This window comes from Embiotoca jacksoni, unplaced genomic scaffold, assembly GCF_022577435.1.
Source record: "Embiotoca jacksoni isolate LCO1_2020_lvr unplaced genomic scaffold, fEmbJac1.0.p SCAF_14, whole genome shotgun sequence".
In the NCBI taxonomy this organism is placed as follows: Eukaryota; Metazoa; Chordata; class Actinopteri; family Embiotocidae; genus Embiotoca; species Embiotoca jacksoni.
In genome coordinates, this window is record NW_027185274.1 from 13,694,391 (window position 1) to 13,707,393 (window position 13,003).

The 13,003-nt window shown below is 40.2% G+C and overlaps 1 protein-coding gene across 7 annotated transcripts in view; it reads left to right on the plus strand.

The window, feature by feature from the left end:
* The window catches only part of dock10 (dedicator of cytokinesis 10), a 59,979-nt gene that overhangs the window by 29,624 nt on the left and 17,352 nt on the right, over nucleotides 1-13,003 (plus strand). For all 7 annotated transcript variants that reach the window (XM_069148088.1, XM_069148085.1, XM_069148092.1 and 4 more), the window contains exons 5-27: nucleotides 1,296-1,368; nucleotides 1,630-1,779; nucleotides 2,133-2,267; nucleotides 2,674-2,860; nucleotides 3,774-3,859; nucleotides 4,506-4,589; nucleotides 4,853-5,011; nucleotides 5,210-5,458; nucleotides 5,565-5,687; nucleotides 6,262-6,344; nucleotides 6,481-6,603; nucleotides 6,694-6,773; nucleotides 6,890-7,077; nucleotides 7,414-7,479; nucleotides 7,588-7,680; nucleotides 7,849-7,972; nucleotides 8,374-8,495; nucleotides 8,658-8,741; nucleotides 10,308-10,400; nucleotides 10,614-10,732; nucleotides 10,992-11,061; nucleotides 12,554-12,667; nucleotides 12,845-12,916. In XM_069148088.1, the coding sequence (XP_069004189.1) occupies nucleotides 1,296-1,368; nucleotides 1,630-1,779; nucleotides 2,133-2,267; nucleotides 2,674-2,860; nucleotides 3,774-3,859; nucleotides 4,506-4,589; nucleotides 4,853-5,011; nucleotides 5,210-5,458; nucleotides 5,565-5,687; nucleotides 6,262-6,344; nucleotides 6,481-6,603; nucleotides 6,694-6,773; nucleotides 6,890-7,077; nucleotides 7,414-7,479; nucleotides 7,588-7,680; nucleotides 7,849-7,972; nucleotides 8,374-8,495; nucleotides 8,658-8,741; nucleotides 10,308-10,400; nucleotides 10,614-10,732; nucleotides 10,992-11,061; nucleotides 12,554-12,667; nucleotides 12,845-12,916 (2,677 nt within the window). The remainder of the gene's footprint in view (nucleotides 1-1,295; nucleotides 1,369-1,629; nucleotides 1,780-2,132; nucleotides 2,268-2,673; nucleotides 2,861-3,773; nucleotides 3,860-4,505; nucleotides 4,590-4,852; nucleotides 5,012-5,209; nucleotides 5,459-5,564; nucleotides 5,688-6,261; nucleotides 6,345-6,480; nucleotides 6,604-6,693; nucleotides 6,774-6,889; nucleotides 7,078-7,413; nucleotides 7,480-7,587; nucleotides 7,681-7,848; nucleotides 7,973-8,373; nucleotides 8,496-8,657; nucleotides 8,742-10,307; nucleotides 10,401-10,613; nucleotides 10,733-10,991; nucleotides 11,062-12,553; nucleotides 12,668-12,844; nucleotides 12,917-13,003) is intronic.

The window sequence follows — 13,003 nt, forward strand, 5'->3', positions numbered from 1 at the left end:
TTCTTAATTAACTACAATGAAGCAAAGTTCTATTAATCTATAGCGTCATTATTCTCTGCATTACTTTATATTTTATGTTGTAGAAATTCAAAACGTGGACTCAGGTTTGTTTGACTTGGTGACTTGACTAATGATGTGCTGTATTTTTCCTCATGAACACTCAGACTCATAAGTAGCTGTTAACATCAAGAATGACCGCAATTTATTACACCAAGGTCATTGACAAGAGCCAGAAGGTGGCCGGTGTTGAGTGAAGGAGAAGCTGGAGCTGGAGAGGGAGGGAGTCCCACTCAGAAATATTGACTTTCAGTGCTCCCTCTATCTTTTCTTTGAATATCCGTCATCCAGTCAGACATCAATTCAATCAGTGAGTCATTTATTCAAAGCTGTCAGTCAGTCAAGCGTAGTTTTTGTCAGTCCCAGTGAGACTGACCCGGAGCAGCCCTGCAGTTACCGTTCTCAGCCGCAGGAATGTCCCTCTGCTGTCCCCTGGGTTGCCACTGTATTCTTTCTGTCAGTTCACATGACCTCTGAAATGACATCCAGGATGAACTATAAAGTAAGACGCTGCTTGAACACAAGTTAGAGCACAATACTGCTAAAATATCATCCCATAAAGTTCACTTGTCCTCTCATCTTGGATGTGGGAAACACGGCTATTGTATGGCGTGTTTACAGAGCTAACAAGCTAACCAAACATTAACTCTATGCTCAAAGATTTACAGTACAAGCTTAAGTAAAATGCATTCATGAAATCATGATGCAATCAGAATATACAGTTGATGTATACGTGTGGTTGTCACCGCTGTGATTTGAGTGGAGCGACCTTAATTGGTGGAGGCCAGTATTGGCATTCCTGTATCAGTAGCCAGTAGCCATCACAGTCACCAGAATTTTGCTAAACATAGTCCAACAAGGGATTTTCTCAGACAGCTTTTATGACTGTGACTTTTAGCAGAGGGCGGTTCCAGTGTTATCCTCCACAGACTGCAGCCTTGCCGTCTGCAGCTCACAGCACACACACACAAAGGCATTTCATCACGTGGCTCACACACAAAGATGGGACAGCCTTTGAAATCAGTGGAGCGGGAGCGAGCAAGGACTACCTATTGTTGACTCCTGACAGAGAGCGATGCAGCAGAGTCAGCCACCCACAGTCGTTTGCTCTACCCAAATGGATTAATTGATTAATTAAATGCATTAATTGAATTCCAGAAATCATTTTCTCTTTCCATCAGTGTATTTAATTTTCAGATATCCACATCTTCTCAACGTCTTGCTCCATTCCTTTACAGGAAGCTGTACAAGGCAGAGAAGCTGCCATCCCATTCTTTTGAGATTGACCATGAAGATATGGACAAGGATGAGGTCAGTAATGACCATCTTCTGTCAAATGCCTTTCAGAGTGAATGCATTACATACTGGATACATCTTGGGCCTCGTGTTTCAATTGGTTTACTGCAGCCTTAAAGCTGTTAAAATATACTTTGCAGGATCAGTTAGTTCATTACAGGTCAGCGGGACATTGTTCATAAATTACATTTGAGTCGACAAAGTCATCTGCCCCTGTGTGTCAGAGGGATGAATGGGAAGCTAATGCATCTATAACCGGCCATATTTGTTTTACAGGATACCACCTCTCTGTCCTCGTCCAAAGGGGGAGGGGGAGGAGGCGGTGGTGGAGGAGGAGGAGGAGGGGCGGGGATTGGTGTGTTTCGGTCGGGCTGGCTTTACAAAGGGAATTTTAACAGCACCGTCAACAATAGTATCACTGTTCGGGTGAGGAAATGTCTGATGCTTTCCCTTTACGCACGCACGCACACGCACGAACACGCACACAGTTCTTCTGTCTTGGTTTTAAACCTTGTCCGCAGGTCTTCCCATGTTCTCACTTTGCTCTCTGACCTGTTAAACTCTGTTTGAACTTGTGACATATTTTTAACCAGAAATCTTAAGCTAAATTAAGCTAAAAGAGTGCTTGCATTATTGTTCATAGTTCATTCTAAACTTTCCAATAAACCCAAAATAGTTGTAGAATAATTGTCTTTTTGTGATTAGTTAAATGATTAGTTACCCATAGCTTGTTCATTAAGCCAGGTTAATGTATTTGAACTGTATTTCTATCTGTGCAGTCATTCAAAAGGAGGTATTTCCAGCTCACGCAGCTGACAGATAACTCCTACATCATGAACTTCTACAAAGATGAAAAAATATCAAAGGAACCCAAAGGGTGCATCTTCCTTGATTCGTGCACAGGTGTGGTACAGGTGGGTTTTAAAGCATTCATATAAGAAAGGACGCAATACAACACCATACTTGTTGTAGACCATACAGTGTAATGTACATTTTTTTTCAGATGTAGCTATATATACTGTGTATGTGTCTATGTATGCAAGATATGAAAAGGCTGCAAGAATATAGATAAAACACATCTGCACACTTTAATCCATTGTAATAAAGTAGTCTAATCTATGCTTTTATGTCCAAAGACCTGCATCAGAGCCTTTTTAATCAATAGTCAGAAAATAAAACCTGCTCTTTTATCGTTTTACTGAGACACAGGTTTTTTTTGTATAGTTGCTCTACTGGAAAATGTAGCTCTAGGCATGATCACAAAGAATACAAAATCTGACTGTTATCATGTTATCCTATCCATCCATTCGTCCCCTAAAGAATAACCGCCTGAGGAAACATGCCTTTGAGCTGAAGATGAACGAGGTTACGTACTTTGTGCTGGCCGCGGAGAGTGAGCAGGACATGGAGGACTGGATTAGCACATTGACACGCATCTTACAGATCAGTCCCCACGACGGGCCCGCTCCAGACCGCAAGAGCCTGGACCTCACAGAGCATCGGCAGGGTGAGAGTGAGATCTGTTTTTGTACTTACACAAAGTCTACCTACGATGGATGTAGAGTGAGGGAGCTGAAAAACAGTTGGAAACGGAAAAGGGGATGGAAACACAAATGGTAATTTAGAGGAGAAAGAGGTATTTAAAAGAGACAAAAAGAGATTTTTGCATATATTTTCCAGCGTATGGTTAAATCATGGTGCCCTTAAGAGAGGTATACACCCACTGTCAGCAAAAATGTAGCTGTTACTTCTCTGTCTGACTAACTCGAACTATAAATAATATTTGTCATTTTGCCATGGCCTTAACAGGGAATTTCTGCAGAGTTGGGGCTCAGTCCATAACATCCCTTTCAGGAAATGAGACTTGACACCAAACAGTGACTCCACCTTAGAGCATCAAAAGTAGTTATTAAAAAACCTTGTGTGCCAGCTCTGTGAGAGGTTTGGCATGCGTCCACAGCCTGTAACATAACATAACACACTGATAGAGCATTGAAAATGGACCCAGTCAAACGTGAAGGAATGATGTAATAGCCTCAGCCTTCATGCCTCTGTGGTCTGTTAGCATGCCTCTAAATCAGGCTGCGGGTGTGTGGTGACCTACCATTAATGAGCCATTTGGTTCAGCATGGCCTTTGGGAAGAATTGCTCCAGGCAACATGAAGGATATATTTCTACAGAAGTCTGTCTGCTTTATTATCCATGAACACCACAAATGGAGCCATATTTTTATTCTGAGATGGATATATGTCTGCAGACTCTGCTTAGTGTGTATTTAATGTTCCGCTTTAGAAAATGTTATTTGGCCTTTAACATAAACTGGACTGCTTAGATAAACCTCCCCATCCACCTAACGATGACAATCACTCATAAATAGAAGCCGCTCCCAGGAGTCCTGATTATGTGTGTTCTCTCTCCAGATGTGTTTGACCTGTCGCTGAGTGACTGCTGTTTGCAGGAAAATGAAGAGACTACAGAGAACGGCATCAATCCGGAGCTCGCAAAGGTTTGCTACCATGTTTTTCAAACATATGAAGCAATGTTTTCCTTATTAGGTCCAAAGTTATTTGTATTTCATGCTGCACTGTCACAAGCATACATGTACATGTACGTTTCCACGTACACTGAGCATGCCGCTCAATGATTTTGTGTTCCCACCAATCAACAACTGATGATGGTAATTTATACCGAAGCATAGAAAAACTTCAGAAACAGAACAGAAAGAATAGGTCTGTTAGTCAGTGTAAACATGGATTTGACAATGCTGGTTTCAAGATATTCAAAAGTTCAGCTTTGCAAATATTTTATGAGCAAAAAATTCATTTGTCATGTTTTTTCAGGCCTCAAAAAAGCCCACGAGGCATTTTTTTGTGAGAAACACTGAAAATAAATGTAACTGTCTTTGTTTACATGAAAACTCCACAGGCTATCTTAAAGTTCAAGTCAGCAGAACACACTAGAAACGTGAAAGTCAGAACATGCACATTTCTATTTAACACATGCACATACACAAATGTCAGTTGTCCGGAAAAACCTCTCTATTTTCACTGATATCACTCGACTTAATAGACATTAAGCTATTTATTATTTGTACTGAGTCTTTGACTGCCGGTGTCTTTCTGTTTTCCTGCCATTTTTCCTGTTTCCTGTAGTATATCTCAGAGACAGATGAGGGAATTCGCTCAGCTAGAAGAGAGGAGCGGTTGAATCTGTTCTCCCTTGATCCTGACACTCCTGTAAGTATAAAAAGTTTAGCCACACACCTCCAGGTATATACAGTATGTGTGATGATAGATTTTCTTTTTTCAATTTTGTACTTTGTTTTACATTTGACCTATTTAAATCCAATTTTGACTTCATGTAAAGCTGTACTTTATGGTGTTTGTGTGCAGTTTATGCTGCACTTTTAACCAGATCTCCTTCATTGTTAAATATTTCTCCTTGAAATAAAAATAAAATAAAGCATGCGTCCACGCAAACTGTGTTTCACCAATCACAGGTTCTGAGGAGCCCTCGGACTGAACATTCATCCACTGAAAACACACCAGTACGTCCGTTCGAGGAGAAGCTGGGCAGAAGGTTTATGGTAACTTGTCGATCCCTCAACCTCATGCTCCAGGGCTGTGTCAACGAGAGTGAAACTGGACCGCTCACTAATGTGAGGATAAGAAACATTTACCTCTTACTCTCTTAGACAATTATTTAGACATTTAACATGCCTCATCACCGACGTTTGCATTATTCCTTTGATATTTGTGAAGTGAAGCTATGTAACTTTTACATCTAAAGGAAATAATTTTTACTGTATGTATCTGTACATTTGCTGACAATGACCATGCTGATTATGCTCCACTAGATTGAACCCTTCTTTGTGTCGCTGGCTCTGCTGGATGTACGAGAAGGGAGAAAAGTGTCCGCAGACTTCCACGTGGACCTCAACCATGAGGTGGTGCATCAGATGCTCGGAGGCTGCAGTAATGGAACGGGGGCTCCTGGTCTGGGGGTTGGAGGTCAGGAGAATGGCTTGTGCTCCCCTGCTGAGAGGAAGCCAGGTGACTGTTATCTCAGCCTGGACCTGGAGCACTGGCTCTGCTTTCCCAAACAGGTACAGGATGTTTCATAGATGCAGTCAAGTGATGTATGCTCTCATTCCATCCCTATTTTAACATGTGGACTCACTCTTCTATGCCTCTCCAATGGTGTCCATGCAGGCAATTTTCTCAGTGACCAACCCTCATACAGACATAGTGATGGTGGCAAGAGTGGAAAAGGTGCTGATGGGAAATATTACTTGTGGCACCGAGCCTTATATCAAGAATACAGACTCCAGCAAGGTCAGAAAGTCATCTTCTAAAATCCTTCTTACTGCTGTGACTGCTTTTCCTCAGTATTTACATCTATTCTTGTTTTTTATTCATCATTGATCAACAAAATAGAGCTAAAGCCTTTAAAGTGTCCTATCTCAGAGCAGGCAGGGGAAATGGCCCATTAAACTGGCTGTTAAGGCATTTATTGTAAGAAAAATGGCTTAATCTAATAAAATAGTTTAGTGTGACATTTGCAAAATGGTTTTCCTGTAAGCTCAGAGTTTATCTTCATCAATGAATGCCAGTCAGGTCAGATAGTTCAGAAATGAGGTTTTTCCAAGATGCAATCCAAGACATTTCCTGGCTTCCCCCACTGGCAGGGCTCCATGTGGTCTTTGTTTAAAAGGCTAAGTGAATCACCAGACATGAGACCTGCTGTCAGAGTTGTATTAAACAACCTCTGTTTAGTTTGTCACTCTTGACACTCCTACATCAGCTGGAATTTAGGGCTGATGACATCCCACTTGATTCAAGCATGTCAGCTGTGGCTTCTTGTTAATGTTTCTCTCCGTCCACCTTTCTCTACTTGTGTCCTAAACAGATTGTTCAGAAGATTTTGAAATCCAACAAACAGTTTTGCAGTAAATTGGGAAAGTACCGCATGCCGTTTGCTTGGTCCGTCAGGTCAGTGACCGTGCTTAAAGGCTCTGCTTCCACAACACTTAAAAATGTCTCCACAGGGTTATCCTCCTGGGATTTAATCTTATCCAACATTGGTGGTTTCTATGTCTCTTTTTCTATTGTCTCTTTTTTATTACAGGCCAGTGTTTAAGGACAACCATGGGGCACTGGACCGAGAGTCTCGTTTCTCACCTCTTTTCAAACAGGAGAGCAACAAGATTTCCACAGATGACCTGATTAAGCTGGTGTCTGAGTACAGGAGGTAAGATGGTTTTACCTGCAAAGTCGGTCGTGTACACTTCTCTCAGATAAGATGCTCATTTCTTAAAACATTTTATTCAAACTTTTGCAGGGCTGAGAAGACCAGCAAACTGCAAACCATTCCTGGGACAGTGGACGTCGCAATGGACTATGTTCCATTGGAGCATCCTAGTATGTCCGCTGTTCAGCCAATACGTCTTCTCTGTCGCTGTTCATCCATGTTCCCAATCCGCTGTCTTTCTGCTTTACCTTCGCTACTGTGACACGTGTTTGAAACTCTCTGTCAGACTGCATGACGTCCTCCTATGTGCCGGTGAAGCCCTTTGAGGAGCTGAGCAAACAACAGCCCACGGTGGAGGTGGAGGAGTTTGTCCAGGACACCACCAAGTTCACTCAGCCACACCGCGTCTACAGAAACCACATCTATGTCTACCCTAAACACCTGAAGTATGACAGTCAGAAGAGCTTTGCCAAGGTATGACACTAAAGATTTAGTATAATTTAATAGAAACCTAACTTAAAGTTCATTCAAAAAATTTTTGTAATCCCTTATTTTGTCTTTGATTTGCTTAAATGTTTCAAATTCATCTGATTGTTTTGATATGTAAAGTTGTTCAGCAGTTTGGTCAACTATTGTTGAATTTAAATGTGCCATGTGCATCAGTAAAACTGAACTGAGAAAAAAAAAAAATCAATTGTAAGATGATTTACAGCATTCCCCTTGATTTTTATGCACTTCATATATTTTTATTGTACAGTTTTTTTGTGCATGTCGAGTCATTTAATATTACAATGGCCCTCTTGTTCACAGGCTCGTAACCTTGCAGTGTATGTGGAGTTCCGCAGCTCAGATGAAGAGGTTGCCAAACCCTTAAAGGTAGAAAGTTATCCAAAAACATGCTGATGGGACATTTATTGGCTTTTATATGAGTCAGTCTTTCTCCGGCTAAGCTTTCTATATCATGGGAAACTGATGTTTTTGCAGTGCATCTATGGCAAGCCAGGAGGACCAGTATTCACCGCAGCAGCCTGCTCCACAGTCCTTCATCACTCTCAGAATCCCGACTTCTATGATGAGGTGAGGACCGGGGTTGGAAAAGAATTTGAAGAGTCATCACATAGAAATAAGTAGAATCTGGAAGTGGCTCACCTTTAGCTTTCCCTGCCTTTAGCAAGAATATGTGTTCATGCCAAATTACAACAAACTACAACACATATAACCCATGAAATGCTTTTGTGTCCTCAGGTGAAGATTGAGCTTCCTACCCAACTCCATGAAAAGCACCATCTTCTTTTCTCCTTTTACCATGTCACCTGTGACATCAATGCAAAGACAAATGCCAAGAGGAAAGAGACCCTGGAGACCCCAGGTGAGATGGTGGCAATAGTGGAAGAAGTATTTAGATCCTATATTTTATTAAAAGTACCAATACAGTAATTTCAAGTAGTGCTGAATGAAAAATCCTACTTTGTTAAAAGTACAGACGTATTAGCAGCAAAATGTAGTTAAAAGATTAAAGTAAAAGTCCTAGTTTGGTTTCTCTAACTGATATATAAAGTAGCTGAAGTGTGCTGAAATATAAAGTAGCATCAAATGGAAATGCTCAAATACAGTACAAGTACCTCTAAATTGCACCTAAGTACAGTACCCGAGTAAATGTTCTTGACTTTACCCCCACTTGACAATAACAGATCTCAAGCCAGGTTATTTTGTGTTTGCCATTTTCCAATATTCAGTATTTTTGTATTTTACATGGGTGTTTTTCTTTAGTGGGGTATTCTTGGCTGCCTCTCCTCAAAGAAGGCCGTGTGACATCTCAGGAGTTCAGCATCTCTGTCTCTTGTAACCTGCCGCCTGGATACCTGGCCATCAAGGAAGCCAGCAACAGCAAGGTGAGGTTGAGGAGGAGAGTGGGAGAGGAGCGTGAAACTATCCCAAATCCTACTGAACAATAAAAACAGGAATTTTTGAGAGATGAAGGAAATTACTCATTACAGCATGTGATTAAATGAGTTGGTGTGAAAACATGCTCATGCTGTCTTCCCTTCTTACAGAATGGAGCAGATGTGAAATGGGTCGATGGAGGAAAAGCTATCTTCAAAGTTTCCACCAATGTCGTCTCCACAGTGTACACTCAGGTCAGACCATCATTTGGGTTTCTGAGGTTTCATTTTTTTACTGGCTTACTGATACTGTGATGAACTGTTTTCTGTGTTCAAAGTATGCCTCATCTTTTGACTTGTGAATTCTGTGATAGCCCCACATGACCCTGAACAATATGAGTGAAGTAGAAAATTAATGAATGGGTTTCTACCTACAGTTTCACCCACTAAATTATTGTAAAATGAGCCAGAACGATAACACGCCCTGTCACGGTCTCGGCCTCAAAGGAACACTTCAACTCAAAGTGAAATTGCCAGCCATTTTCCTTTTCTCAGCTGTCTGATCTCAGCTTTTGCCTACAGAATAATATTGAATGGGGCCTGCCTGTGTGTAATTCTAAAATGGACATAAAATAACCATTAGATATCACTAAACGAATTATGCAGCTTGCAAACCAATGCAATGTGAGCCCAAGATGCACAGCATTAGTGGATAGTGTAGTAGCGTCTTCTTGTGTATACATGAAATAAAGGAAATGGACTGTGTCTGTTTACAGTTTGCCAGCAGAGGATGTTTGGAGTCCTGCACAGCAATCTCTTGATTGGCTGGTGGGTCTAAATCAGATCAGTGGCTAGGTTTTAGTTTCAATTGCTACTAAATTAATTAAATAAAGACAAATCAAGTCAAACACATTTATAGAGGAAATGTGAAAATATCAAATGTCTTTACAGAAAAGTTACATGTACAGTCAGATATCCATGACATTATCTATAATTATAATCTATATATATTATTATCTATAATAATAATAGAGACAGATGGAAACAAAGACCATTCACACCTAAGGGTAATTTGTAGAACCACCAATTAACCTGAGACACATGTCTTTGGATGGTGGGAGGAAGCCAGAGCACCTGGAGAGAACCCACGCAGGCACAGAGAGAACATGCAAACTCCCCATAGAGAGGCCCAGGTCCGGATTTGAACCTGGAGCCTTTTTGCTGTGAGGCGACAATGCTAACCACTGCGCCGCCACACAGTCAGATATGTCATTTGAAAATAACATTAAATTATTTTAGATGCATGTTGAAATACAGTAACCGTTTAGCACAGAAAATGTAGAATTATAAGAATATGATTTTGTATCATGTACACACAATAATGTTCAAACAAAAGATGCTCAAAACATATCAATAGATATTAATATCTTCTCTTGGTATCACAGGTGGGTTTTGTGTTCCAACAAACTTTCTACAACCATGAATGAAAAATTCAAGTGTGCACTGCTCACCTGTGCAGGTGTTTTTGTACACTAGCAAGGAAGAATTGCTTCATTCAGCCTCATTTGCACAATTGTCCTCCTAAAAAAAACTTTAAACAAAAAAAGTATGAACTCTGTGGTTATTTTGTGTTGTTGTTGTTTTTGAAGTTTAAACCCTTTCAAGTGTTTGAGATAAGGCTGAGACTGAACCACTCAATAACATAGTTGTGAAGTATTGAAGTTCACATTCCAGCATTAACTGTCACTTAAAAAGGAGCCAGTCCACTAAGTGATCTTGCAGATTCAAGCAGTTTTTCATAGATCCTTCTCTCTTTGCCAGGACCTCCACCTGAACCGATTCTTCCAGCAGTGCCAGAAGAGAGAGCTGGACCTCTCTCAGCCTCCTACCTCCAACTTCCTCAACTGCCTGAAGGTCAGAGAAAAGCCACTACATCTCTTCAAATCTCACTAATTGTGACTGAGACAAAAACCAGGACATTGACTACTAAACACATGTCAATGCAACACTGTTTCAGGCTTTTTTCAGCCTCTACATGGGTTTTTATTTACCCTTTTCAATCTCAGTCTTCTCCACCTCCTCATCCTCCTCCTTCTCCTCCTCTGCTTCTTTTACACTCTTTTCCAGGGTCTCCTCAGTATGGAGAAAATCCCAGTGATGGTCAGATTCCTGCCAGTGCTCTTCAACCAGCTGTTCAAGGTTCTCACTCAGAATGACAACGATGAGGTCACTACTGCCACCACCAGGTAGGCAGTGGTACTACAGGGGTCCTCAACAAATGTACATCAGTATTCTGGATCAATACATGTGGTAAAACACACAGCAAGAAAAAGCACGTAGTGTTTGAAAATGACAGTTTTAATTGCTGGTATTTGACGTTTTGGTTCTTGTATGAATAAGCCAGGCTTATCTAAAAACAAGTTCTTCCAGCTATTGAAGAGAAACAAAGAGAGAAAAGGTGTCTGACAGTTTTTGATCGATACTTTCTTTGTTCTGTGTCTGCAGAGTGCTAGTCCACATTGTTGCCAAGTGTCATGAGGAAAATCTGGATCACTACCTGCAATCCTTTATCAAGGTAAAATCGAGGGTGGTGTGTGTTGTGTGCAGTAATCCTTGGATTTTGTGTGTGTACTGAGAAATATCATATAATAATTTTGAAGGTTGTTGTTTTCCACAAAGGAGTGGAATCCTCCATGCACAAGCAGTATCATTTGTAGAGAGAAAGAAAACAGAAAAAGGGGGCTGTATGTGTTTGCCTGTGTGTATATTTGTGTGTTTGGACCAACAGAAGCGTGTCTAGGTCCATGTGCCCAGAACGCTGTGCTAACACACATAAAAAGAGGGAGAGAAGAAGAAGAAAGGTTGATTGAGTAGGAGGCAAACTAGGACATTCAGCTCGCTCCATCAGAAACACAAGGCATGTTTGTTTAGGAAAATCAGTGAGAGAATTAGAGAAGAGAGCTTGAGGAACCACGAGACCTGTTTCATGTTGGCCACAGCGAAGGAAAACTGCCGAGTTTGAAGAGGTAGTGGCAGAGAGGAAGGGTGGGAGGTAAGAGGACTAGCACAGTAAAAGGAACCACGGTTGCCATAGCAACAGATTGGCATGATGTTCAGTACGAGTGGTGTCCAATTTAAACTGCTGAGTGTGTGTGTGTGTGTGAGCATGTGTGTATTCATTTACTGGAGCATGAATTGAGTACAATCCTATGATTGATTAATGTTGTAGTTTTTTATTACTTGATTAGCCAAGTGGAAAAATATTGTATTTGCCTTATATCAGGTTGCGGTTTGTGTTTTTGGTTCACAGGCTCCTACTGTATTTGTGAATGTGTGTATTAGCACACATTGGCAGTGAGACAATTAATCGATTAATTGAAGAAAATTGATTTTGATCTCTATGTTTTTTAAGTTCTTTTTCTAGAAAAACTTGTTCCACTATCCTAGTTGTGAGGATTTTCTGCTTTTCTGTGTTTAAATGTAATAAATTCATCTTGTGGTTAGAAAGAACAAGACATTTTAAGATTTTTGTAAACAAGGTAAATAGTCAACTAATCAAGAAAAAATAATACTGATTATTTTCATTATCTTTTAATCTGAGATATTTTATCAACTAATCAAAGAATTGTTTTGTCAACAAAACATAAAAAAGCATTAAAATGTTGTTTTGTTTGTCAAACTGTCCATAAACCAAAAATATTCAATTTATTATAATGTAAGACAAATAACACAAGAAAAATTCACATATTTGAGAACCTTGTTTTGCACATTGTTTTGGCATTTTCTCTTGAAAACAATTTCAATTAATTAATTAATTATCAAAATAACATTTTTCTTATTAACTAATTGTTGCAGCTATGTTGCCTGCAGTTCCTTATCTTTTCTCCCCCCCCTCCTTTCCACTCATCTTAATTTTGTTGCTCTCCAGTCAAAGTCAGATAATTCCTAAAAATAAAATCATTAAAAAAAGATAAATCAATATTGAAAAAAAAACTGAGGTTTAGCCCTATATATAAGTGCACCTTTGAATGACTACTTCTGCATCCTTGTTCCTTCTCTGTCCTTAGTACGTGTTCAAGTCAGAAGCCCATGGCTTCAGGACGGTTCACGAGGAGCTGGCTAAGGGAATGACCTTCGACCTGAAGAGCAATGAGCAGGCCGCAGTGAGGAATGTCCTGAAGGTTTGTCTCTCTCCTAAATTGATTTATTCTAAAATGGGAAATCTTTCTTTTTTTCCAAATGAATGATATGGAGCTTGTTCACATCTCAAAGGTTGAAGAGAAAAGAGTAAAAAAGTCTTAATTACAAACAAAATATTGAAACAAGAATGACCTTGCTTTGACCTCTCCCTGTTTCAGTTCTCCTGGTTCTTCTTTGAGCTCATTGTCAAATCCATGGCCCAACATTTGGTTGACTCTGACAAAGTGAAGGTAAGGTGTTATTATTTTGTAACCTCGTGTTCTTGGTTAAGTACACTTCCTTTGCACTCTTTAATGTTCCTGGGATTTGGTGCACAA